General features: G+C 56.7%; 1 protein-coding gene across 3 annotated transcripts; it reads left to right on the top strand.

Moving 5' to 3' along the window:
• The first annotated feature begins 12135 nt into the window (after positions 1–12135).
• Positions 12136–23117, top strand: LOC102747622 (ADAMTS-like protein 4). 3 transcript variants are annotated; one of them, XR_014141554.1, is made up of 18 exons: positions 12136–12261; positions 14722–14827; positions 15010–15067; positions 15321–15676; positions 15859–16540; positions 16789–16891; positions 17615–17751; positions 18095–18299; positions 18550–18722; positions 18873–18984; positions 19088–19273; positions 19469–19598; positions 20171–20375; positions 20693–20869; positions 21151–21357; positions 21470–21649; positions 21938–22096; positions 22245–23117. XR_014141554.1 is itself a non-coding variant. In XM_081809494.1 (18 exons), the coding sequence occupies exons 2-18, from the start codon at positions 14808–14810 to the stop codon at positions 22379–22381; spliced, it is 3213 nt and encodes a 1070-aa protein (XP_081665620.1). In that variant the 5' UTR covers positions 12136–12261; positions 14722–14807; the 3' UTR covers positions 22382–23117. The 3 variants fall into 3 exon arrangements, 2 of the variants coding, with proteins under 2 accessions (XP_081665620.1, XP_081665621.1); XM_081809494.1 differs by having other exon boundaries at positions 21952–22096; XM_081809495.1 differs by lacking the exon at positions 12136–12261 and adding an exon at positions 14391–14519 and having other exon boundaries at positions 21952–22096.
• Positions 23118–23750: the final 633 nt, after the last annotated feature.

The raw sequence follows: 23750 nt of genomic DNA, 5'->3' as shown, positions 1-23750 counted from the left end.
ACCCTAGTGGGGGAAGACAGTAAATGGCTAAAGAAGTAAGATAACTTCAGAGTGGTAAGTGCCCTGAGGACAATGGGATGAGATATGCCTGGAGGGGACACGCCACGCCATTAGGAGGGGCGGCTGGGGAGGGCCTCCCGGAGCAATGACCTGGGGGGGCTGACGCCAGAGGGAACCAGCGGTACAGCTATCGGGGAACCAGTTTTCCAGGCAGAGGGAGCTGCTGACGCACAGACCCTGAGGGGAGACCTGGCTCTGACACGTTCAATAAGGAACAGAAAGAAGGTCACTGTGGCCAGAGCTGTGTGGGCAGAGGGTGAGCATGGTGGGATGAGACCAGGAGGGATGTTCAGGGACACTGGGAGTGAAGGGCCTCCCAAGTCATTCTAAGAGTTGAGAGTTTATTTTGGTCTCAATATAATAGGAAGTCACTGAATGGCTGGCTTGCTGAGGCTATTTTGTCAAGGCCTTTGAAGCTCTCCTTTGTTGAAATCTTGCCCAGATCCGGGCAGGTAGGGGGTGTGTGAATGTGGGAGACAGTGTTAAGGAGGGAAAATATGGGTCAGACCCAGTTTCTACGAGTCACAACCAGAACCCCTTGCTGAGCAGGACAAAAGTGGCCACGGAGTAAACCCCTGAAATTATACACTAATTTTGTGTGTGTGTGTACCCTATTTTAGGGGGGAACCCAGAGTTTTTCCAGACTCTCAGAGGAGTCTGCCACCAAAAAAGGCCAGAAAAGGAGACTATTGACCTATATGCTTGCATACGCATGTGCCCCCTCAGTGAGGACGTGCGCGTGTTGCCCCTCGAGGGGGTAAGGGGGCAGGGCAGGGCGGGGAACTTCGCTGTGTACCATGTGTTTTACCTATTTTTAAAAGTCCACTTCAGCGTAAAGGACCGAAGCTGGAGAGGAACGGCTGGGGTGGGGAAGAAGGTGCCAAAGTCTTAGTGTGGCCCGGGAGGGGCAGAGACACACATGGGCTGATCCTAACTTGACTCCCCCAGCCCAGGCCTTTGCGCACACGCCTCACACACGCTCACACCGAGCCGTAGGCAGGAGGGCCTCGCCCTGTCGGCCGCCCAGTGAGCACCAACTGCACTGTCCTGGGAGAGTGACAGGAACAGCTCCCCCGGAGATGCCCTTTGCTCAGGTCACCGGAGCCACTGTCCTCCTCCGCCCTTGTCCCAGGCTCCTCGGATCCCCACACCTTCAGAGAGAGAGGCCCCAGGCCTCCTAGGCACCCTGCTGGGCCCCCCAGGAGCTCTTGGCTCAGATCCAAACACACTTCCATTCCCTACGTCTTGGTTGGTCATTTTGCTTTGAGTAAAATTTCCCTGGCTCTGCCTGGGTTCGTGCCGGGCCCTAGCCAGGCAGATGGAAACTGAGATGGGGCTGTTTTCCCGAATTCTCTCCAACATCTCGGCTTGGATATGCTTTGCCTCCCCACAAATAGGTCTGGCTGGGCCTTCAGGACCCAGCTGTTCTCAACCATCAGCCAGGGGGTAGGGACCAGCCTCCCCTGGGTATTCTGATCCCCAGTAATCCGGGGCCACGAGTCAGGGAGTGGAGTCAGCCGCTGATGACAGGTCCCTGGCAGGACGCAGAGCAGGCCAGGGCCTCCTGGTCCACACTTGGGGAGGGTACCAGGGTGGCCCTGTGCAGGTCAGTTAAATCCCAGAGCTCCTCTCCTGCCGTGGAACAATTCAGACCTTTCCATACCTTCCTCCTGAGGCCTTTGGACCACACCGGGAACCAGCACAGCCACTTCCACTTGCAGAGCCAAACAGAATTTTACTGCCCCTTCTTCTAACTCTAGAATAAGTACATAATAACGTCAACCAATATTTGTGGGGAGTCACTGTAGCGGGGCACGATTCAGTGAAAGACTTTATGTGTATCACCTCCTTAAAAATCCTGCAGAGGGGCCCCCGGGTGGCTCAGTCGGTTAAGCGTCTGCCTTCGGCTCAGGTCATGATCCCAGGGTCCTGGGATGGAGTCCAGCATCAGGCTCCTTGCTTGGCAGGGAGTCTGCTTCTCCCTCTGCCGCTCCCCCTGCTTGTGCTCTCTCTCGCTCTCTCGCTCTCTCAGATGAATAAATAAAACCTTAAAAAAAAAAAAATCCCACCGAACCCTGAGGTGGCGGCATGGGGATGTCCCCTGGACACATAGCCAGTCAGCCAAGCTGCGATGTGAAGCCAGGCAGTCTGGGCACACTGCACTGGGGGCTGCTTGCAAATGAAAACAAAAGGATCTGCAGAAGGGCCCCACAACCTCGCACCAAATGGGATCCAATCCGCAGCCCAGGAGCCAGGGAACAAAAGCAGGGGTCCTTGACGGTTCCACACACTGAACTCAGAGCACACAGTGTGGGGCGCCTACCGGCCTGGAGTAAGAGCCCCCAGGCTCACCCACCTGCTCTGTGGCCCAGGGCAGCTCACGAACTCGTGGGCCCTTTATTCTGTGTGTGAAATAAGGGGACAGCCTATACTTCTCCGGCCCTCCCGGCTCCCAAAGGCTGCTCATCACTTTGGATGACAGTGTCCATCGGCCCCTCCTGCAGGGGTGTTCCTAGCTAGAAATCCTCCAAGCCTCCTCCCTGCGCCATGTGCCAGGCAGGTGCCGGGCCGGTGGGGCAGGAGACCCAAGGCCTGGCTCCAGTTCTGCTTGGCGGAGTGCTTGGCATATCCTGCCTCATTCTTCCCATCTGATACATGGAAGGAATGTCCACCAGCATGCCCCCACTTTATAAGCTTTTGGGGGAAGATCAAATGAGATGATGCATCTGAAAACCCTGTGGAGACCGTGAGGCCCAGGACGTGTTCAAGAATGTGGGCGTGCAGTGTGCCTCTTAGCCTCTCCCTGCCAGCCTCTGAGGCGGGACAGGAGGTGCAGGGAGAGGACAGAGCGGGGCTGGGCATCACTGCCCCTCCATCACCTGCCTCTGCCCGGCAGCAGACCCTTCCTGCAGGTGAAGGAAAGCAAGACAGCAGGTGCGAGTGCCTTCGGGCGGCCAGGGTGAGGCGCAGACACTGAGGAGGGCTGAGGAGGAGCTCGGACACAAGGTTTCCTCCTGACACCCACCCTTGGGCTCACTCCCAAGGCTTAAAGGAAGAGCCTCAGGGTGCTGGCCCCAAATAAGGCAACTTGGTCTCAAACACTGTAGTCCTGGAGGTGCTAGGTACCCGGCATGGGAAAGCAAGCTGCAAACTGCCCAAGGCAGAAGGCCTGCTGCCAAGGTTAGCGGCACAGGGGCACTGAGCCTGTGGGGCCGTGGGGACGGGGACGGAGCAGCCGGCGGAGGCCAGAGTGGGAAGGCCGCGGAGCCTGGCTGAAGTCCGCAGCCAACAGGAGGCCCCTGAGCAGGGGCCAACACGCTGCTCGGCCCCAGGAAGGGCAGTGGTCACCTGAGAGCCCTGGAAATCCCCTGGGGGCAGTGGCACATCTGAATCCGGGTGCACCGGTGCATCTGTGGGTGGGTGACCCGGGCCCCGGGCCCCGGGCCACAGGAGCTGACTTACGTCCCCCCCGCAGCAAGCCTCCACCGTCCCGGCTCTGCCTTTCTATCCTCAACGTGTTCAGTCGTTCCTCCTGTTCTGCGACGTCTGCCAGACTGATGCACCCCTTCTTTCCGCCCAGAAAGCTTCCACCACTCTTGGAGCTCGCTCACCCTACACAGCAAACACTTCCTTCTTGGTGTGTGTCCCCAGTTCTTTCGGACTAATGTCTGTGGCCATTCCGAAGCATTTTGCTAAAGTTTCCCCTCAGCATATGCCACACACAAGAGGTGACTGAGAGCTTATCACATATCCTCAACGCTGGGCCCTGCAGGGGAAACCAAGAAGTCTAAAGCAAAGCCCCTGCCCTGAGCACCGGATAAGCCAGTTATTGGAAAGCAAACAGCATAAAGACGTAGCCTGCTTGTCGTCCCGCGGGGCCGGGAGCTGCAGGGACTAGCAGAGCCCAATGCTGCGAGTGGAAGGGAGGTCAGGCCAGACCAGCATGGCTCCCTGGGAGAGGTGCCGTTTGAGCTGACCTTGAAGAAGCATCAGGTGCGAGGAAGGGGGAGGCGAGAAGGCATTCTGTGGATGCTGTCTATGTGCACAGTGCCACGCTTCTGCGTTGATCGTTTGTGTAGCTGGTGAGGGGAACTTGATGAGGTGGTGGCCACGGAAAGGATGAGAACACATAACTATGCAAAGGACAGGAAGTCAGTCTTCGGGCTCAGAGCACTGGATTTCATCTGTGACATGACCTGAGGTCTAACTCTGGGTTTGCCACAAGCTCTTCACGTGTAAAACGAAGGACTGGGCAAAACGGCTCGAAGGTTCCACACTATTCTAGAGCAAGGAGAGAAAGGACTAAGATGAGTCTAGGATTTTGAAGGACAGTCCCAAAAACAGGAGGTGAGAAGTCAGGAGAGGAAGCAGGTGTGGGGAGAAGGCTTCAGTTTTGAGTAAACGGAGGGGACCCCACCATGACCCTTCCTTCCACTGGGTTCTCCGTCACCCTGCCACCGGCTGACCCAGTCTGTCCTGCCGGCGCATCCACGGCACCTCTCCTCTGGGAGCGTGACCCTGGCGGTAGCAAGGTCAGAGCAAGGAGGAGGAACTACCCTTTGCTCCAGGAGATTTGTCAGCTTCTCCCGTGGTGAATAAACACCCTGTCATCACCAGCAACGTCGTCTAGAAGAGGAGCCAGTGCTGCTGAGTGCCCAAAGCCCAGGGTGGGATCCCCTAAATTGACAGTTAAGTTTCCATCACCCCAGGGTTAAGGGAAGCTTGAACAAGAAATTATTGAGAAATAAACTGAAATGTGGTTCCTCCATACCCGGGTTCCTGCACCCACATTAGTACCTGGTTCACAGGCAAACCTCCCAATGGGTGGTTTAGATGGGGTGACACGCTTGGGCATGCACATAACCCCTGTGGAGTTCAGGAACAAGATCCCCCAGGCTGGGGCCCCAGCCCCTGTAATTTAATAATTGCCAAAGGCAACTGTCAGGGGACCTAGGTGAGAGGCTTCCCGGCCTGGAGAGAACCGCCACGGCCAGGGGTTTGGGGCAGGAGAGAGATGGACGGAGATGGTCCTGGGAGACAAGGAGTTGGCTCAGAGAGACTGAGCTGGGGCTTGGGGGGGTGGATGCTCCAAGCGCAGAGGGGAGGGAGGGCAGAGGGCACTCCAGGCAAGGAGACATACAGGCCCTGGCTGAGGGGCTCAGCCTGTCTGGGGGGCGGCAAAGCTGGAAAAGCAGGCTGCGGCCACAGAGCAAGGCTCTGAATGCCAAGCTCAGAGCCAGAATAGATCCTGAAGCTGCCAAGAGCAGGGAAGACTGTGAGCAGAGAGGGGAGACCCTCTCCAGCACCAGGCGCAGACGTGGCCCTTGTTTGTCCACTCAGGGCCCCTGAGGTCCCCAAATGAGCCGCGGCCTGTGGTCAGAGGGCAAGCCCGCACTACCTCCTGCCTCGACTCGCCTTGCCTTCACATCATGCCCCGACTCTTCTATTTCTGACTTCAAGGCCTTGGTATGTATGAAATTCTTGCCTCTCCTTTGGCAGCCCTGCCTGCCTCTCTGGCCACAGTTTTGAGTTTGTACCCTTATTCTTACCCTTTTATGTCTGCCTTTCTTGGGCCTTCGGCACAATCTGTCAAGATTAATTTGACACCAAACTGGCTTTCTCTAGAAAGGCAGGGAAACTTCTAGGCACGAGAGCAAATTCATGTGGGAAGAATTACCATGGCCCCTTCCATAAGGCAGTTAGGGTCCTCTGTGTCCAGTGACAACCCATTGGAGAAAGAAGCCATTTCTTGAGGTGCAGGTAGAAGAAATAACTTATTCGGATTCTGGCCCATAGAACCTGGCACTCCACTGGACCTTCCCTGCTCTACTCTGTAACTTCCTCAAACCATGAATAGGAACCCCATCACTTCCAGAACCTGCATTCTCTGTCTACCTCTGCCCTGCTTGGAAAATTCTTAATTTGCTTCTGGAATTAGGGGAGGGGTTGGTAATTGGGTCCAATTATCACATGGACCTTTATTCTCTTGTAGGAGCCTCTTTGGGCTGGGAAGATGGGTTTCTGTCACCTTCCTTACTTGGGACAACATGCACTATTTCCTGCTCTTAATTCACATCTGTAGTTGATCTTGGAATTGGTCACAGTACTCTGTGTGGCCAGGACACTGAGTGCACTTCCAGACTCAAGAATGAAACAATAGGTTGCTCTGTTTTCTCAGAACGCTGGGAGTCCTGAAGGCTTGTCCCCACCACCACTAGGCGTGCCTGCCCTTCTTTCTGTATCCTGGCCCGTCTGCCCAGAGCATCTTTGCCCTCAGCTGCTGCTGAACCCACACAGCCCACAGCACCTCACGCTCTTGTCCAGGAGCGCCAAGACAGCAAGGAGCCTGCCAAGCTGGGAAGACGTCACAGAGCTCAGTCCTGGTGGTGGTTCTGCTGCCAGATGCCTCAGGAAGGAAGACAGCTTCTGCCTAGACAGCAACATCACTGTTTCCCCCAATCCCTGGCGCGGAGGCTGGGCCCCGGTCTCAAGCTGCTGTGAAATCACACGATTATGTCCGCTCTGTGTCTGGCAAGTCCTTGCTGAGTCCTGCTGGGCCCTGGGAGCCCCTGGGCAGAGCAGTCGGGGCATCCCGACGGGGCAGCTTCTAAGTCTTCACACAGTGCCGAGTCTTGATCTATGTGGCACATCAACTGAAGAGCGATTTGAACAGCATCGTTAACCGTAACACTGACTTTGTTATGGGGCTCTGCGCTTTCACACGCATGCTATCATCTTTATTTTGGTTTTCACGATAACCTATGAAGTCGATAAGCTGGGTACTGTTGTTAGTCCATTTTTAGAGATGACAAAGCTGAAGCTGAGCATGCCTGAGGCCACACGGGTCCCCAAATGGCAAAACGGGGACCGGAGTCCCGATCGGTGCTGGTTCTCCCGCACTTCGTCTCTGCAGGACCCAGTGCTGAGCGTCCCCACCTCACGGTAACAGCAACAGCTCGGACCACCGTGGCTCCCCGGGGCCTGGTAGCTGCAAGGGCATGTGGATACTTTTGAACGTTCCCTAAGATCCTAAAGACAAGGCTGAGTGGAAGCTTGTGTCACAGGGACAGGCCCTGGCCAATTGTTCCCATCCCTGGGGAGAGGTACCATTTTTATTAAACCTGTTAAATCGGTTGTGTGGAGACTGTAACAGAGGATATGGCCTAAGAGATCTTCCAACTTAGGAGACAGTGAATATCGCAAACATCTTGGAGGCCTAATCCAGAAGCCCTAGCGTTATGGCCATGTCTCGCAAACACATATGGAAGAAGATATGCACATGAGCCCAAACCACGTAACACAGTTGTCAAAGTACTGACAATATTGTAAACCTAATGGCTGCCAAGGTTGTGTCCAATCAATTCACTCGATTCCGCCGTTTACTGAGCGCGTCCTATCTGTGGAATGCCGGTGGACAGACAGACACATGCTCAGGGAGGTACTGAGGTAAAGTCTGTCACCAAGGACCCCAGGACCTGCCTGAGGGGCACTATTAGATTGAAATATGGAGATCAAATCGAGAAGAATTCGGATCTCGGGAGTTTCTGACCACATTTAATGTCTCCAGAGCAGAGACCAGGAAACCAGAGTGTCCCATTGTGTCTTGGTCCTCATTTACCAGACAGGACACATTCTGTTTCTGCATCATTTTACTACCCTAGAGCCAGCGGGGCCACGCTAGGACAAGACAACCACTAGAAAGTGCTGGAATGTGGCCAGAGCTGAGACGGTGCTCCCTACTTCTCATTCATGGGCTCATCTCATAGGCTTTTTTTTTTTTTTTAAGATTTTATTTATTTATTTGACAGAGAGAGACACAGCGAGAGAGGGAACACAAGCAGGGGGAGTGGGAGAGGGAGAAGCAGGCTTCCCGCTGAGCAGGGAGCCCGATGCAGGGCTCGATCCCAGGACCCTGGGATCATGACCTGAGCCGAAGGCAGACGCTTAACAACTGAGCCACCCAGTTGCCCCTAAATTTTTGTTTTGTTTGCAAACATTCTGTACTCTCATTACATTGTTCTTTTTTTTTTCTTTAAGATTTATTTGAGAGAGAGAGAGCACGAGAGGGAAGGGAGAAAGTGGGAGAAGCAGACTCTCCGCTGAGCAGGGAGCCTGATGTGGGGCTCGATCCCAGGACCCCAGGATCACGACCTGAGCCAAAGGCAGACGCTTAACAACTGAGCCACCCAGGTGCCCCACTTCCCAAAAATGTTTATTAAATGCCCACTATGGGCAAGGTGAGGTGGTGGATATAAAGGTAAACATGGCCAGTGGTCCCCACCCTCCAGGTTCCTTGCAGAGAACAGGTCACAATAGGCTGTTTTAATAACTTGTGGGAAGTGAGCTAACTGGGCCAAGGCAAAGCCTAATGGTCAGAAGAATGGCATCAGTGAAAGAAAACAGCATGAACCAATGTGATAGGACATTGGGAATCAACAGCTGGAGACCAGCCTGGTGTGTAGCGCTTGGGAAAAGAGTGGCTCTTCTGGAACAAAGGAGTTGAGCAAACCATGATTCCGAGAGGCAGAAAAGCCAACACCAGGCTTTCTGAAAATGGTTGCTGTGACCACAAACCAAAAGACAGACGGTTTCATATGGGTTCCTGGGCCCCACCTGTACACATCAGCATTATCTGAAATAGGGACAATGTCTCACAGGAAACATTAGTTAAAAATGTTACTTAAGGGACGCCTAGGTGGCTCAGTCGGTTAAGCGGCTGCGTTCGGCTCAGGTCATGATCCCAGGGTCCTGGGATCGAGTCCCACATCAGGCTCCTTGCTCAGCAGGGAACCTGCTTCTCCCTCTCTCTCCATCTGCTTGTGCTCTCTCTGTCAAATAAATAAAATCTTTAAAAAAAAAAAAAGAAAGAAAGAAAAATGTTACTTAACACAAAACTCCCTTAACCTATTACCAGAAAAAAAAGAAAATGATTAAGCAAACTCAGCTAAATTTCTCAAAAATCTGTATATACATACATATACAGATAATAGCTTCTACCTGTGAGATTTGGGGCAAAATACTGCATTTCTCTTTGTGTCTTTGTTTCCAAATCTGTTAAGATGAGCACCGTGTACAGACTAAGTGCTGTACACATACATGTTCGCTATATTATCATTGAACTGCTGTGTTAAGTTCAAAGTCAGACGAATACTCAGCCTGTCCCCCTCTTTTTCTTTTATCTGTCCTATCTCTAGAGATACTTTTGGGTGAAATCTAATTATCACATAACCTTTGAAAAACACTTCTTTTTATCCTCGAGGCAGTGTCCACAGATTTAATCTGGTACTTCACAAGTTGCTGAGGCATAGGAAAGTCTTTCCTTTGTACGGTGTATTCAGACCACCGAGTCACGGCAGGGAACAGCTGTAGTAATCTTGCGTGCTCTTCAGTCCACCACCACTTCTGAACGGAAAGGACTATTTCTGACCTTCAGTTCATGGCAGTTGCAAATGTCAAAGGCAGACCTTTTCCCTCCTCCCAGGCTCCCTCCGGCTCGGCTGCGCTCCGTGGCACCTTCCTGTTCGGCAGTTTGCCTCCTCCTAGATAAATGAATGCTGATGGGATATCATTCCCGGGGCACTGAAAGGTCCCAGACCTAAAATATCTTCTTCTGGTCCCGTGGGCTGGGCGTTTCGTCACCTGCATTGTGCTCTGAGGCCTGAGCAAGGGGCTTCCCCTCCAAACCCAGGACTATAAATATGCCTCTGGGTGGGGGCTGTATCGGCAACAGTCCCTAGATAAACTAGCCCTCCTGGGAGGGCAGCATTAACCCATTAACTCCCCAAGCTCTCTAGGAACACAGGACCATCACTAAAGATGTTTTAAGGAGAGGCACACACTCGAGGCTTGTAGACAAATCTGATCAATAGTCATGTTTTGTGGAGTGTACTTACTGTCCTAAGAAATTTTTTTAGTGACTTTTCCATATATCCAAACCAGGGTATAACTTCTGAAAAACAAAAACAAAATATAGACGCTCTACCAACATTGTCTTGCATCCCCAGAAAAATCACAGGGGTCCCTGGTGTCCCCAGCCTGCTTACCTACTTGCCCACAGGCCTCTGAGCTTGGGTGGAAAAGTTAGGAGAGCAGGCCTGGGCACCTGGGACTTGTTTATCTGTTCTCTAACATTCTAATTCAAATATTTATTTTAACCCTACAAATACAAACAAAAACAAAAACAAAGCACAAAGTATGAAAAAAACACAGATGATACAAAGTAGCCTAAATAGTCTTTGTCTGGAAAGAATGTAAGGATTTATTGAGAAAACAAAATATGCATGCTGAACTTCAAATAAGGAAATAATTCTTGCATTTTAAGAGCACTTTATATTTTCACTTCCCTCATTTTTCCAGATAACATTTACTTCTGTTGAATCCAAGTGCTTAGTTCCCCATGGCTAGCTGTCTCCAACTAGACCCAATTCCTTGAAGCCATAGACTGTCTTCTGTGTCCTCAGCACCAAGTGCAAAAAGGTGCTTGAGAATCGTTCGGTGGGAGTGTCTGAGACCCTGAGATTTTGTGGGGATGCAGGACGATGTTGCTAGAGCTTCTATTTTTTTTTTTTTTTTAAAGATTTCATTTATTTATTTGACAGAGTGAGAGACAGCGAGAGAGGGAACACAAGCAGTGGGGGAGTGGGAGAGGGAGAAGCAGACTTTCCGCCGAGCAGGGAGCCCGATGCGGGGCTCGATCCCAGGACCCTGGGATCATGACCCGAGCCGAAGGTAGACGCTTAACGACTGAGCCACCCAGGCGCCCCTTGTTTTTGTTTTTCAAGAGAAGCTATGAAATACCTGGTTTTAAAATATTGACAATTCAGTGTAAAAAACAAAAGCTTGAAAATATTGAGCACCTGGGTGGTGCAGTCAGTTAAGCCTTGGACTCTTGGTTTCCGCTCAGGTCAGGATCTCAGGGTCCTGAGATAGAGCCCGGAGTCCAGCTCTGCACTCACCACGGACTCTGCTTGAGTTTCTTTCTCCCTCTCCTTCTGGCTCTCCCACTCAGGCTGTCTGCCTTTCTCTCTCTCAAATAAATAACTAAATCTAAAAAAAAAAAAAGAAGAAGAAAGAAAATACTGAGTAGACCCAACAATGCATGACTGTGGTTCATGAGCAAATGGCAATTAAAAATTTTAAAGAGTAGTGACCATTTATTATGCACACTATGTCAGCCATTTTGTATAAATTATTTATTTATTAACATAACTAATAACATAGATAACGCTTCTGAGTGAAAATTCAAACAATATATAGGCATATGGAGTAAAAAGCTTTTTTTTCCTCCCCAGGTGTTGCCACCCATTCCGAGTTTGGGGTGCATTCCTCCAGATACGGATAGACAGACCTATCTCCAACCTTATATGTATCAGATTAGTCCCACTTTACAGATGAGGAAACTGCAGCACAGAAAAGGTTGAAGCCTTCATCCAAGACCAAGACCTGGTACGGCAGGGAGCTGAGATTCAAATCCCGATCCTCTGGCCCATAAATCAGCGCATTCCTTCTGCTACACCCCGTGTGTAAAATTTTATGGATAAAGAAACCGAGGCTCACAGAGGTCCCTGAGCTGTCACACCGCACAGTTCACAGCCCAATCCCGGAGAGGCAGGGGTGACCGGGCTCGCATGAGGGCTGCGGGGAGCCGAGCGCAGGGACGGCCGCGGGCCCGGGGTCCGACGGCTCGGCTCGCCGCCGCGCGCAGCCCCTCCCCGCGCGGGGCTCGCCCACGGCGCTCTTGTGCGGGCGCCCCCACCCCGGCCCCCTGGCGCCCCTCGCGCCGCCGGCGCCGAGCCGGTCGGGAGGCCGGGGTCCCGGAGTCCCGAGCCCCAGCCGGGCCCAGCGCACCGGCCCCAGGGACCGTGCCCGGAGCGACGGCTGCCTCCGAAGCGGGCAGGGACCGCCGCGGCTTCGCCCGAGCCGTCGTCCGGCGCCCAGCACGCAGGGGTGGTCGAGGCCCGCAGCCCCGGGTGGGTGGCCCCGGCGAGCAGGGGGTGGGGGGCCGCCGAGGGGCGCGGGCCGGGCGCGTGGCGGGCGGGGCGCCGGCGGGCGGGGGCGGGCGCGGGGGCGGAGCCGCGGCCAGAGGCGGCCGTGTCCCGAGCCCGGCTCAGGGGCCGGAGTGGCCGCCGCGGAGCCAGGCTGCCTCCAGGGAGCGCCCGGGCACAGAAGGGTTAACGGGCCGCCGGGGCCCGCGCAGAGCAGGTACAGACCCCTCCGGGACCACCCCCTCCCCCGGCCCCGGCCGCCCTCTCTCCCCGGTCCCGTTAGAGCCCCCGCCGCGCGCGCCCGCGCCGCCCCCCCTGCTCCCCGCGCCCCGCGGTCGTGCCCCAGCCGCGACCCCGGCCCCAGCTCTGTAGCCTCGGAAGATCTTCCAGTTCCTGGGGTCGAATTCCTGGGGAGGGGGCTCTGATCCTGTGGAACTGTGGCCGCATCACCCGGGCGGAGAATCAGCCAAAATTCCTACTAAGTCACGGAGTAAAGTTGGAAAACATACCCAGGACCTCCCCGCACGCGCCGGCGCCTCCTGCCCTCTTCCTCTAGGAGGGTGCTCCTTCGAGGATGTGTGCCCCTGCCACCCCCTTAAGTCCTGGAGTTGGGGCCAGGGACGCTGGGAGGGTTGCCGAGGGGTGCCCTTGATCCAGCTCAGCCTGATGACTAGAAAGGAAGGACACCTGTTTGGATGGTCCTCCAGGACCCAGGAATGGAGGGCACAGTGAGGACCAAGGATTTCTGCCCCAGGACAGGGACTCTCCAGCCAGCCCTGAAACATGCCGTCCCACCCCCTCCCCCTGCAGCAGCAACCCATTTCCCAGGAGTGGGTCCCTCTGGGGGTGAAGGGGTCAGCCCTGCCCAGGCCTCTCCTCCTTGATCCTCACCGGCCAGTGTGGAGGTATGGTCAGGAGGAGCCCAGGTTTGTCCAGACCAGTGTCCAGCCTGGCAGGGGGGTGACCACTTCTGACCTCTCCTTTCCTCACCCTGGGCAGTGAGACACACCAGATGAGGAACATGAAAAGGGGTGAGGAGCACAAATGTGTGTCTGTTTCTGAGGTGGAGGGGGTGTCAGTCCCCTGACCAGCTGTGCAGGGGGTGGGGTAGGACTTTTCCAGAGAGGGAGCCAGGCCTGGCCAGGGCTCCAGGAGTTCACGTCACCCCAACCCCCCACCCCTCACTTCTCCAGGGAACTGCCAAAGCCAAACCCAGCTCAGGACAGGATTATGTGTACTGGGTAGACCCATAGAGAGAGACAGCAAGATACAGACCCAGGGCGGGGGGTGGGGGTGGGGGCAGAGAGAAGCAGAGGCCTAGAGGGAGTGGAGAGGGTACCCAGTAGTAGAGAAGGGGCAGACAGTGACCATCACCGCCATATCTCCTCTTCAACCTCAAGCAACAGAGTCAGGCAGAGAGCTGAAGGTTTGGGTGGACCATTGGCCCTGCTCTGGAGCCCCTACGCCCCCATCAGGGTGGAGTTGCTGACCTCAGTGGCCAGCCCAGCCAGGGGAGGGAGCGGCCATCAGCAACCCCTTCCCAACCCAGAACAGCTGAGGTGCCCCTGTGCATTCTGACGCAACCTCTGCAAACCCTCCCTCAAACTTCCAAGTCTTGGGGTCTCAGGGAGGGGAGTGGGGCTGAGAGTGTTGCTACCCCCAAGTACATTCCTGCCCTTCCCTCTGTCATTTTCCTGCCCCTGAGCTGGCCCACCTCGGCGTTAGCTCCTTGGATTCCTCTCCCGGGTGCCTTTCAGATCCAACAGAAACATTTTTTTTTTCCTGGAAAGCAGAACTGAGAGCGGGTTGGGGAGTGGGGGTGGGAAGGGCTCACGCTGAGCAGCAGGGGGCTTTGAGACCAGGGTAGGGTTCCCAGCTTCACTTCCCTGATGATGAAAGCCAGACTTCAGGATGGACTTCCTGGCTCCCCAGAATGACAGGCCTGTGGTTGGGGAGCAAGGTCAGCTGTAGCTGCATCTCTCCTTCCCAGGTTCCCCCAGCCCATCATCATTGGGCCTGAAATAAGCCCTCATTGAACCAATGCCCAGGGACTCTGGCCCCTAGAGGGAGGTTAAATAAAATGGGAAAATCAGCTGCTTCTCTAGACAGCCCATTTAGTTTATCTCTCACTAGAAAGTGTTTTGAGGAGGGCAGAGATGCGCCCGAGTGTTCCAGAAGGAGCTTAGTTAAAAAAAGGAAGAAAAGCCTGGGAGGCGAGTAAGAAAAGGAAAGCCCAAGGGGGTTCCGGTCAGCTCCTCAGAGTGGGTATCGGCATGTACTCAGCCATGCCTCCCTCAACTGTCCAGGACCTCTGGAAGGGAAGGAGGCAAACCAGATGAAAATCGTCTTAAGGAAGACGCGTGTGCCTGTGTGGCCTGAGCCGGCCTGGAAGCAGGCCCCAGCGGGGAGGAGGGAGGAGCTGAGGAGTTCCTGCAGGCTGAGGGGAGGGGACTGTGCCCCTGTCGGGAGGCTGAGGTCAGACCCCCACCCTCTAGCCTCAGCGGTCGGGAAAGGGCAGCATTCCTTCCCGCTCTCACCCTTAGGGTCATAAAGGGGTGGGCCAGCCTTCCCCCACCCCTCCATCCTCACTCGGAGATGCCCTTCTGAGGAGCCATCCCCGCCAACCCCCAGCTTTCTGGAGACAGGAGAGGTAACCACCAGGCTTCTGTCCCCACAGAGCGCGCCCCCTCCACACCCAGATGCCTGAGTAGTGTGTTTACTTCCGGTCCCCTCGCCCCGGCCCGGGGCGTCGAGGGAGGAGCGATGGAGAAGTGGGCGGGCAGGTAAGTGTGGGGCTGCCAGCCGGAGGGGCGGCTCTGTCCCTGGAAGGGAGGGAAAGGCCATTACTGGGCGGGGCGGGGGCAAGTGATGGGAAACTTCTGCTTTTTGAGAAGCTGGCGTCAGGATGTGGGGAGCCTGCTGCGGGGGAGAGGGTGTCATAACACTTCGTCTGCCTGGGTTGCAGGCCCCGGTTGTGTCTGATGCTGCTTCTGTCCCTCCCTGAGCTCTGCCTGGATCAGGAGGTAAGCAAGGGACCAGAGGTTGTGCTCCTGTCATCCTCCCTGGTGCCCACCTCACTTCTCCAGGCCAGGCGCCCGATTGGCCATTCGCGCAGCTTCTGATGAGCCATGGCGCCTTTCACATTTGCCTTCCTCCCACCCTCCAACTCACTGACTCCTTGCCAAATTTAGTTAGACCCTCGGGTACTGGACTAGATACCCTGTAGAGTTCCCTCGAAAATCCTTCTAATTTTGTCTGATCTTTTTGTCCACACAGGTGTTGTCTGGACACTCTCTTCAGACAGCCCCCGAGGAGGGTCAGGGCCCTGAAGGTGTCTGGGGTCCTTGGGACCAGTGGGCCTCTTGCTCCCAGCCCTGTGGAGTTGGGGTGCAGCGCAGGAGCCGGACCTGTCAGCTCCCAACAGCTCAACTCCACCAGGGCCTGCCCTTCCTACCCCGGCCCCCAAGACATCCAGAAGCCCTGCTCCCCCGGGGTCAGAGCCCCAGACCTCAGACTTCCCGAGAAACGCTCCCCCTGTACAGGCCACAGCCTCGGGGAAGAGGTGGCCCACGTCGAGGTCCTGCTTCCCAACTAGGGAGAGCAGAGGGCCGGGAGATTCCAGGAGCTCGGAGGTGAGGGGGTGGGGCTTCGAGGGGAGGGCGGGGCCTCGTGTGAGGGGCGGGGCTCGGGAATGAAGGAGAGGGAGCAAAGGTGCTTGGCTTAGGGAGGCTTATCTTTGGTGTTAGGAAGCAGGCTGGGGAGGTAGGTCCGAGTCGGCCAGAGCTGTGACCCCATGTCTGCTTCACCTTCTCAGGTCCCAGGTTCGAGACTCCATCAAGCCCGGAATGTTTGGTTATGGAAGAGTGCCCTTTGCTTTGCCACTGCATCGGAATCGCAGGCACCCCGGGGGGCCGCCCAGAGCTGAGCTCTCCCAGGCCTCAGATCTTCCATCCCTGACTCCAAGGACAGAACCAGCCTCCACAAACCACACAGCTCAAACTCAGCTCCCTCCTACAGAACTTTCTGCCCACTCCCCACCCCCCCCAGCAGGACCCCCAAGCCCTGAAACTGCTCAGACGGAGGTGCCTTCTAGAACCAGGCCTGCCCCCACACCGCCCCACCCCAGAGCCCAGGCCTCTGGCACACAGCCCCCCTCGTCCATCCCCTCCCCAGGAGAAAGTAGCTCCTTCCACGTGTCCCCTCAGCCACGAACGCCAGATTCCCAGGGTTGGGCCAGTCTCCGGGTGGCCGAGAGGCACCCTAATCCTTTCCTTTCTGTCCCTCGGGGCAGAGGCCACCAGAGCCAGGAGCACTGGAGACCTGGGGGGAATCTTCCTGGGTCCCTCATGGAGTCTGCCCCCCACTACCCAGATGGCTGGTTGCCTCTGCTGAGTGATGGCCCCCACTCCAGTTCCCTCTGGAGCCTCTTTGCTCCCAGTAGCCCTGTCCCAAGATGTTCTGGGGAGAGTGAGCAGCTGAGAGCCTGCAGCCAAGCGGTGAGTTCTTCCTTGGACCATCCCCTCCCCAGACTTGCAATTCTGCTTCCCTGACCCTAAGTCTGGGTCCTCAGCTTGTCAGATCTGGACCTGAGGGCGAAGGGCCTTGGCATCTGACCTCCTCAGGGTAGGGGCCTTGGAGCTCTTCCACAGACCTGACCTCCCCTCCCACACCCCCAAATCCAGCCCTGACCCACACCCCCATTTTCCTCCCCAGCTTTGACTCCTCTGTATCCCCCCCACCTCAGCCCTGCCCCCCTGAGCAGCCAGACCCCCGGGCCCTGCAGTGTGCAGCCTTTGACTCCCAGGAGTTCATGGGCCAGCTGTACCAGTGGGAGCCCTTCACAGAAGGTGAGGTTTCTAGCCCACCCCCCTGGGAAGCTGAACTGGCTTCAGACTGGGGGATGATGGGGAGAGGGAGACACCAGCCCCTCTATTTCTCTTCTGTAGGCCCTTGCATTTCCCCTCTGTGTAATATTTTCTTTCTTATTTCTCAGGGTTGGGGTGAAGAGACCGCACAAGCCGGGAAAGGGGCGTGGGTTTCAGACAGGGCCCAGCAGTCAGGTGGTGATGGATAACCCAGCAGAGGGATCAGGCTGGGAGAGGGCATGCCCAGAGGTGCCCTTTGGCTGGCTGCCTCTGGGAAGAAGCCCGTCCCAGGAGGTGGGGCGGGCATGACACGAGAAGGGCATGGTCAGAGAGACCCTGTCCGGTGGTGACAGCAGGGTGGGGCTGGCTGGCGGTAGGCCACTTGCTCCCAAGTTACTGTCCACTTGATTTTCAGCCTGTGTCAACCCGATGCCAAGAAACCCCTTCATGAGCTCACATAATCATAGGCTTTGGGTATTTCTTCTCTCTCACGGCTCACAACCCCTTTGCTGATCTCAGTGACCTCAACTGACCTGACTCAACTTTTGTGTGACCCTCAAAGCAACATTTCAGAATATGGAATTGTCCTGTTTCCTTCATCCATGGAGATGTAGGCGAGCTCAGGATGTTCCATAGCTAAGATGGGACTTTTGTCAGCCTCCCACCAGGGACCCCCACTAACCACTCTCCCACCCTCTTTCTTAGTTCAGGGCTCCCAACGCTGTGAACTGAACTGTCGTCCCCGCGGCTTCCGTTTCTATGTCCGTCACACGGAAAAGGTCCAGGATGGGACCCTGTGTCAGCCTGGAGCCCTAGACATCTGCGTGGCCGGACGCTGTCTGGTGAGAGAGGGGGGAGTGTGTGTGTGTGTGTGCACACCCATGCACGCAGTCTCCTTAGTCATCACCACAGAAACAAAACACCAGGCTGAGATTGCAAAAAGGAAGGTTCTCACCTGCCCAGCTGGAGGTGAGAGCAGAGCTGGGAGGTGAATTGCCGGAAGAAACCCCTCAGGCACCTCCCCGCTTCCCTGAGGCTGGCTGGGGATGGTGGGCTGGCATAGGAACATCTTCTCACTCACAGTGTGAAGATCCAGATGCAGGGTGAGCTGGAGGGTCCCAAGAGGACCAGGCAGGGGTGCGGCGGTGTGTGGCTTCCGGCAGCCCCTGCCTCACTCTCCCCCAGAGCCCCGGCTGTGATGGGATCCTCGGCTCTGGCAGGCGTCCGGATGGCTGTGGGGTCTGTGGAGGGGATGATTCCACCTGCCGCCTCGTCTCTGGCAACCTCACGGACCGGGGCGGCCCTCTGGGCTATCGGAAGATCCTGTCGATTCCTGCTGGGGCCTCCCAGCTCCAGATTGCCCAGCTCCGGCCCAGCTCCAACTATCTCGGTGAGCTCTCCAGATTCTCCGAGTCTTGGGTCCCTGTTCCAGTCTTGGTTTCTTGGTTCAGCCTTCCACACCCCCGTTGAGCACAGCAAATGGGCCAAGCAGAGAGAAGTCAGGGGCTCGCTCCCTTGCGGAGGTGGGAGGTGGCGGAGGAAGCCGAGAGGGTACGGGGCATCAGGGGCTCTGTGTGGCTAAGGGAGGGGTGGGAAGAGGACAGTGTGACTGACCTCGTGTCCTGACCTCCGATCTCCAGCCCTTCGAGGCCCTGGGGGCCAGTCCATCATCAATGGAAACTGGGCTGTGGATCCCCCTGGGTCCTACTCCGCCAGCGGGACTGTCTTCCTGTACAACCGTCCTTCTCGAGAGGAGGGCAAGGGGGAGAGTCTGTCAGCCAGAGGCCCCACGACCCAGCCTGTGGATGTCTACGTGAGCTTGGGGCCTGGGGAAGCTGGACTGCTGGACATGGGGGGCCTTTCTGTCTGGGGGCAAAGCTGTGGGCCACAAGATGGAGGAGAAGGCTAGTGGTATGCGGCCCCTTACCTCCACCAGACAATTCATTATCTTCTCTCTCCCCAGGTGATCTTTCAGGAGGAAAACCCAGGCATTTTTTATCAGTATGTTATCTCCTCACTTCCTCCAAACCTTGAGAGCACCACCGCAGAGCCCCACCTCCCCCAGCTCCAGCCGGGTGAGACTCTGCTCCCCAGACCTAGGAGGCGGGGAGGGGCTGAAAGCGGAGCTTCAAGGCAGTGGGGTGTATTTGATTTGCCTACTCAACTGTCCCTGCACAGAGATTTTGAGAGTAGAGCCCCCACCCGCTTCGATGCCCCGCCCTGCCCGGACCCCAGGCACCCTCCAGCGTCAGGTGCGGATCCCCCAGATGCATGCTCCACCCCATCCCAGGACACCCCTGGGGTCTCCAACTGGATACTGGAAGCGAGTGGGACACTCAGAGTGCTCAGCATCCTGTGGAAAAGGTGAGACTTCAGGCACCAGCCTGTATTCCTGGCACCCTTAGCCCAAATCCCTGACTTGGCACTCTTGATCCCACACCCTGGATTGTGGGTCCATACCTTCACTCTGTGCCAGGTCAAATTCCAGTGTCTGGGACCCCACTGACACTGGGCTCTGAGCCATCCTGCCTCTCCTGGCTTCCCTCTCATCCACTTCAGGTGTTTGGCGCCCCATTTTCCTCTGCATTTCTCGTGAGTCAGGGGAGGAACTGGATGAGCACAGCTGCGCCATGGGTGCCAGGCCCCCAGCCCCCCTGGAGCCCTGCCATGGTCCTCCATGCCCCCCATAGTGAGTATGACCCACAGGGAGGGCTAGGGTCCTAGGAACACAAGAGTTGTCCCAGGCAGACACATCCACACTGCCTTAGGATCTCACCCTGGACTCTGCACCCAGCACGTAAGATCTGGCTGCGGAGGGACAGTGTTTGATTAGAAAGGCTTGCATTCCCAGGGCGCCTGGGTGGCTCAGTCGGTTAAGTGTCTGCCTTCAGCTCAGGCCATGATCTCAGGGTCCTGGGATCGAACCCTGCATCGAGCTCCCTGCTCAGGGGGGAGTCTGCTTCTCCCTCTGCCTGCCTCCCCCGACCCCGGCTTGTGCGCGCACACGCTCTCTCTCTCAAATAGATAAATAAAATCCTAAAAAAAAAAAAAATAGAAAGGCTTACGCTCCCCAGACAGGAGGAAAACCCTGGCAGCCCGAGCCCCACGAGGGCACTCAGACTCCAAGTGATGAAGCTGCTCCCTCTCCTCTGCGGGCCCCCCCACCCCGGGGCTGTGGTCCCTCGCCCCACGCACGGCAGCCCTACCCATCTCGGTTTTCCTCCTCTGTGTCTCTGCCTCTTCTGGCCGCCGCGCCCACAGCTGGGAGGCGGGCGAGTGGACGTCGTGCAGCCGCTCCTGCGGCCCCGGCGCCCAGCACCGCCCGCTGCTCTGCCGGCAGGAGTTCGCGGGTGGCGGCTCCTCGGTGCCTCCCGAGCGCTGTGGGCATCTCCCTCGGCCCAGTGCCACCCAGCCGTGTCAGCTGCGCCTCTGTGGCCACTGGGAGGTTCGCTCCCCTTGGAGCCAGGTGAGCGGGACCCGGCGGGGAGGCTGCTGGGGCGGGAAGGACCCTAGATGAACGGGCACCAGTGGGCGAGAGCAGTGGTCTCTCCAGTCCTTTTGAATCAGCAGAAGCTTTTTTACTATAACAAGATCTCATGTGAAACCCCGGTCTGTAAATCTGGTAAGACACTGAACCAGGGGTTGGGGGCCCAGAGCCACCTGTTCTGCCTGCCCCTCAGCCCATAAAGCCGTGTAACCGCCGAGTCAGGGACCAAAGGCAGGGCCTGGTTCGAAGGGGGGAAGCCGGGGAGTCGGGGCGCTCAGAGGCTCTCCTCCCCTCAGTGCTCAGTGCGGTGCGGGCGGGGCCAGAGGAGCCGGCAAGTCCGCTGTGTGGGGAACAACGGTGACGAAGTGAGCGAGAGGGAGTGTGCGGCAGGCCCTCCGCGGCCCTCCAGCAGAGAGGCCTGTGACATGGGGCCCTGTACCACAGCCTGGTTCCACAGCGACTGGAGCTCCAAGGTGGGCCCCACACCCCTTCTCCGAGTCGTGCGTCCCTGGTGCCCCACACCCAGGACCTTTTGGACACATTTCAGTATACATTTACCGAGCAAGCCCTATTATGTGCTGGGTGCTGCTGATGCTGGAACTCTGGGATAAGTGAGAAAAACCCCACATCAGGGTCCTCGACCCCCAGTACAGCTTCCTCTTATCTGGCTGGTACCCGGGACACTCCCTAACTCTGGGGATCCAGGATGCGCCACCCTCAGCCCCTCCTCCTCAATCCATCACCTTCTCAACAGTGCTCCGCCGAGTGTGGGACAGGGATCCAGCGCCGGTCTGTGGTCTGCCTCGGGAGTGGGGAGGCCCACGGGGCGGGCCAGGAGGGAGCAGGAGCAGGGACCGGTGAGCAGAGCTGTGCAGCAGGAAGCCGTCCCCCGGACATGCGTGCCTGCAGCTTGGGACCCTGTGAGAGGACATGGTGCTGGTACACGGGGCCCTGGGCCGAGGTGAGCCAAGAGTCTGGGAGGGGGGTGTCCATCAGTGGGATTCCCTGTGGGCTGGCGGGAGTGATCCCTGTTCTCCCTTCCCCTTGCACACCCTACCCTTCCTCTGTATCAGTGCTCCTCAGAATGTGGCTCTGGCACGCAGCGTAGAGACATCATCTGTGTGTCCAAACTGGGTACTGAGTTCAACGTGACTTCTCCCAGCAACTGTTCCCACCTGCCCAGGCCCCCTGCCCTGCAGCCCTGTCAGGGGCAGGACTGCCAGGACCGATGGTTTTCTACACCCTGGAGTCCGGTGAGTGCCTGGCTCCCTTGTCCTACTAAGCACGGACTGCCAGGGAAAGGGAGGCTTCTCTCATGGTGTCCCCACTGTGTCCCAGGATAAGGCCAGCTGCAGTTGGTTCATCATTGTCCCACTTCCTGTAGACGTGGAGGACAGGGGGGCCCTGTCCATGTGGGATTTCACAGTGTTCCAGGAGAGGCCCCCCCCCGCCCAGCACACACATGCACACACTACTTTGAGAGAAGTAGGTGGCCTGGGGTTCAGGAGGAACCTGGTCATAGCGAGGGTCTGATTTGATAGCGGGGTCTCCGCAGTGTTCTCGCTCCTGCCAGGGGGGTACGCAGACGAGGGAGGTCCAGTGCCTGACCGCCAACCAGACCCTCAGCGTCCGATGCCCTCCTCACCTGCGGCCCTCCAGGAAACAACCCTGTAACAGCCAACCCTGCAGCCAGCGCCCCGGTAAGGAGCCCTTTCCGCCCCCCTAGCCCCTAGTACAGTGGAGTTAACTGAAGTATGGGGGAGATGAGAGAGGACCAGTGGGAGTGGGCACTGCATCTCCGGAGGGAAGGGTCTGGGTGACACGCCCCCTGGCCCCCTCTGTCCCCAGATGATCAATGCAAGGACAGCTCTCCACATTGCCCCCTGGTGGTACAGGCCCGTCTCTGCGTCTATCCATACTACACAGCCACCTGTTGCCGCTCTTGCGCCCGTGTCCTGGAGCGTTCTCCCCCAGAGCCTGCCTGAAATGGGCCCAAGAGACCTTCTCCTCATGGTTTCCTCGTGCCACCATCAGTCACCCACCCATCGGCCCACTCTGTACTCTCTGGCTCTCCAGCCTGCCCTAGTCTCATCAGGGACGCCCCCTAGGGTGGTTGAAGGTGGCAAGGTGACTATCAAGATGTGTGGTTGGGTCTGTGTGTGGTGTGATGGTGTGTGTGCACACAGGCCCCCAGTGTGTATCGGGGCCCGGCATATATGGCATGTGCTCCTACACGTATATTACTTCCCCCCAAAAAGAAGTGAAACAGACTGAAGAGGAGTGGAGAGGGGACAATGCCTGTTGCCCTGAGACTTTTCTAGGCTGAGAGGAAAGCAAGTTTGCAGCTCCTTAGTAATCCAGACTGCCTAGCAACTGGCCTCCCCATCAACCCCAACTTTGTGCCCTAAACTGCAGTTCTCATGTTGAGGCCTCACCTCTTCTAAACCACCATTATCGTCTGACCGCTTCTCCCCATACTTAGTCTCTCTATCCCTACCTCTCATCATCAGCTAGGGATGATGGGGGTCAGCCACTGCCAATCCCGCCTTACCCCAGGAAGAGAGGCTACCTCCCCAGAGCAGGGATGCTGGGCAGAGGATGGAAAAAAGAAAAAATAGAACAAGACACCCTAGCCCCTGCTCCCACTCTGCACCTCCTAAAATGGTTCCCATCCCAGAACTAATTTATTTTTTATTAAAGATGATTATGACAAATGAAAAACAGGCTCTTTATTGCCCTGATGGGAACCCAGCCACCTGGGCCACCTAAACAAGCAGTGTGAGGTCAGAATGAGGGGTGGGAAGGGGGAACAGCACCTATAGCCCAGGCGGAGAGAGTCTGGGCCCAGAAAGGCTATTATGTGAGCCCCAATCACGGGAGAGGATCCTGGCCAACCGTAGGTTGGTCATCGACCACTAGAGGTCACCACTTCTCCCACTTTAGGTATGGAGTTGGGAGCTTGGTTCCAGAGCTGAGGAAAAACTGCCTGGCCTATGGTGGGTTTCTCCGTAGGCTGTCTTTCTGTAAAGTCTCTTAGAATCTAGTAGCCCTGCTTTCAGTTTGGGGCTGGAGTTGAACAGCGGTTCGCTTTGCAGGGGTCTTTTCTCCTGTTCTCTTTCTTTGGCCCTCCCTGCCTGCCTCCCCCGTCCTTTCCGCTGTCACCCATTTCCCTATTAAGCTCTTGGTTTATTGCTTTTGCTAAGGTGGGGGGGAAAGGAAGTGATTTCTGCCCCTCCCCCCTGCCCTCAGCGGAAACGCCCGGAGGAGGAGGAGCCTGGCCTGGCTCTAGGGGACTTAGGGCGGGGTCGGGGGTGGAGCCAAGGCCCAGTACTGGATGTCCTGCCAAAGACGCAT

This window comes from Leptonychotes weddellii, unplaced genomic scaffold, assembly GCF_054177405.1.
Source record: "Leptonychotes weddellii isolate Sample4059 unplaced genomic scaffold, ASM5417740v2 HiC_scaffold_104, whole genome shotgun sequence".
Classification (NCBI taxonomy): Eukaryota; Metazoa; Chordata; class Mammalia; order Carnivora; family Phocidae; genus Leptonychotes; species Leptonychotes weddellii.
This window is presented reverse-complemented; position numbering and strand designations above follow the sequence as displayed.

Excerpts from the sequence above, each read along its gene's own strand:
- LOC102747622 (XM_081809494.1), top strand. The coding sequence starts at position 14,808 with ATGGAGAAGTGGGCGGGCAG. Across the intron at positions 17,752-18,094 it reads GCGTGGCCGGACGCTGTCTG|AGCCCCGGCTGTGATGGGAT; the intron begins GTGAGAGAGGGG and ends ACTCTCCCCCAG. Across the intron at positions 18,985-19,087 it reads CCTCCCCCAGCTCCAGCCGG|AGATTTTGAGAGTAGAGCCC; the intron begins GTGAGACTCTGC and ends GTCCCTGCACAG.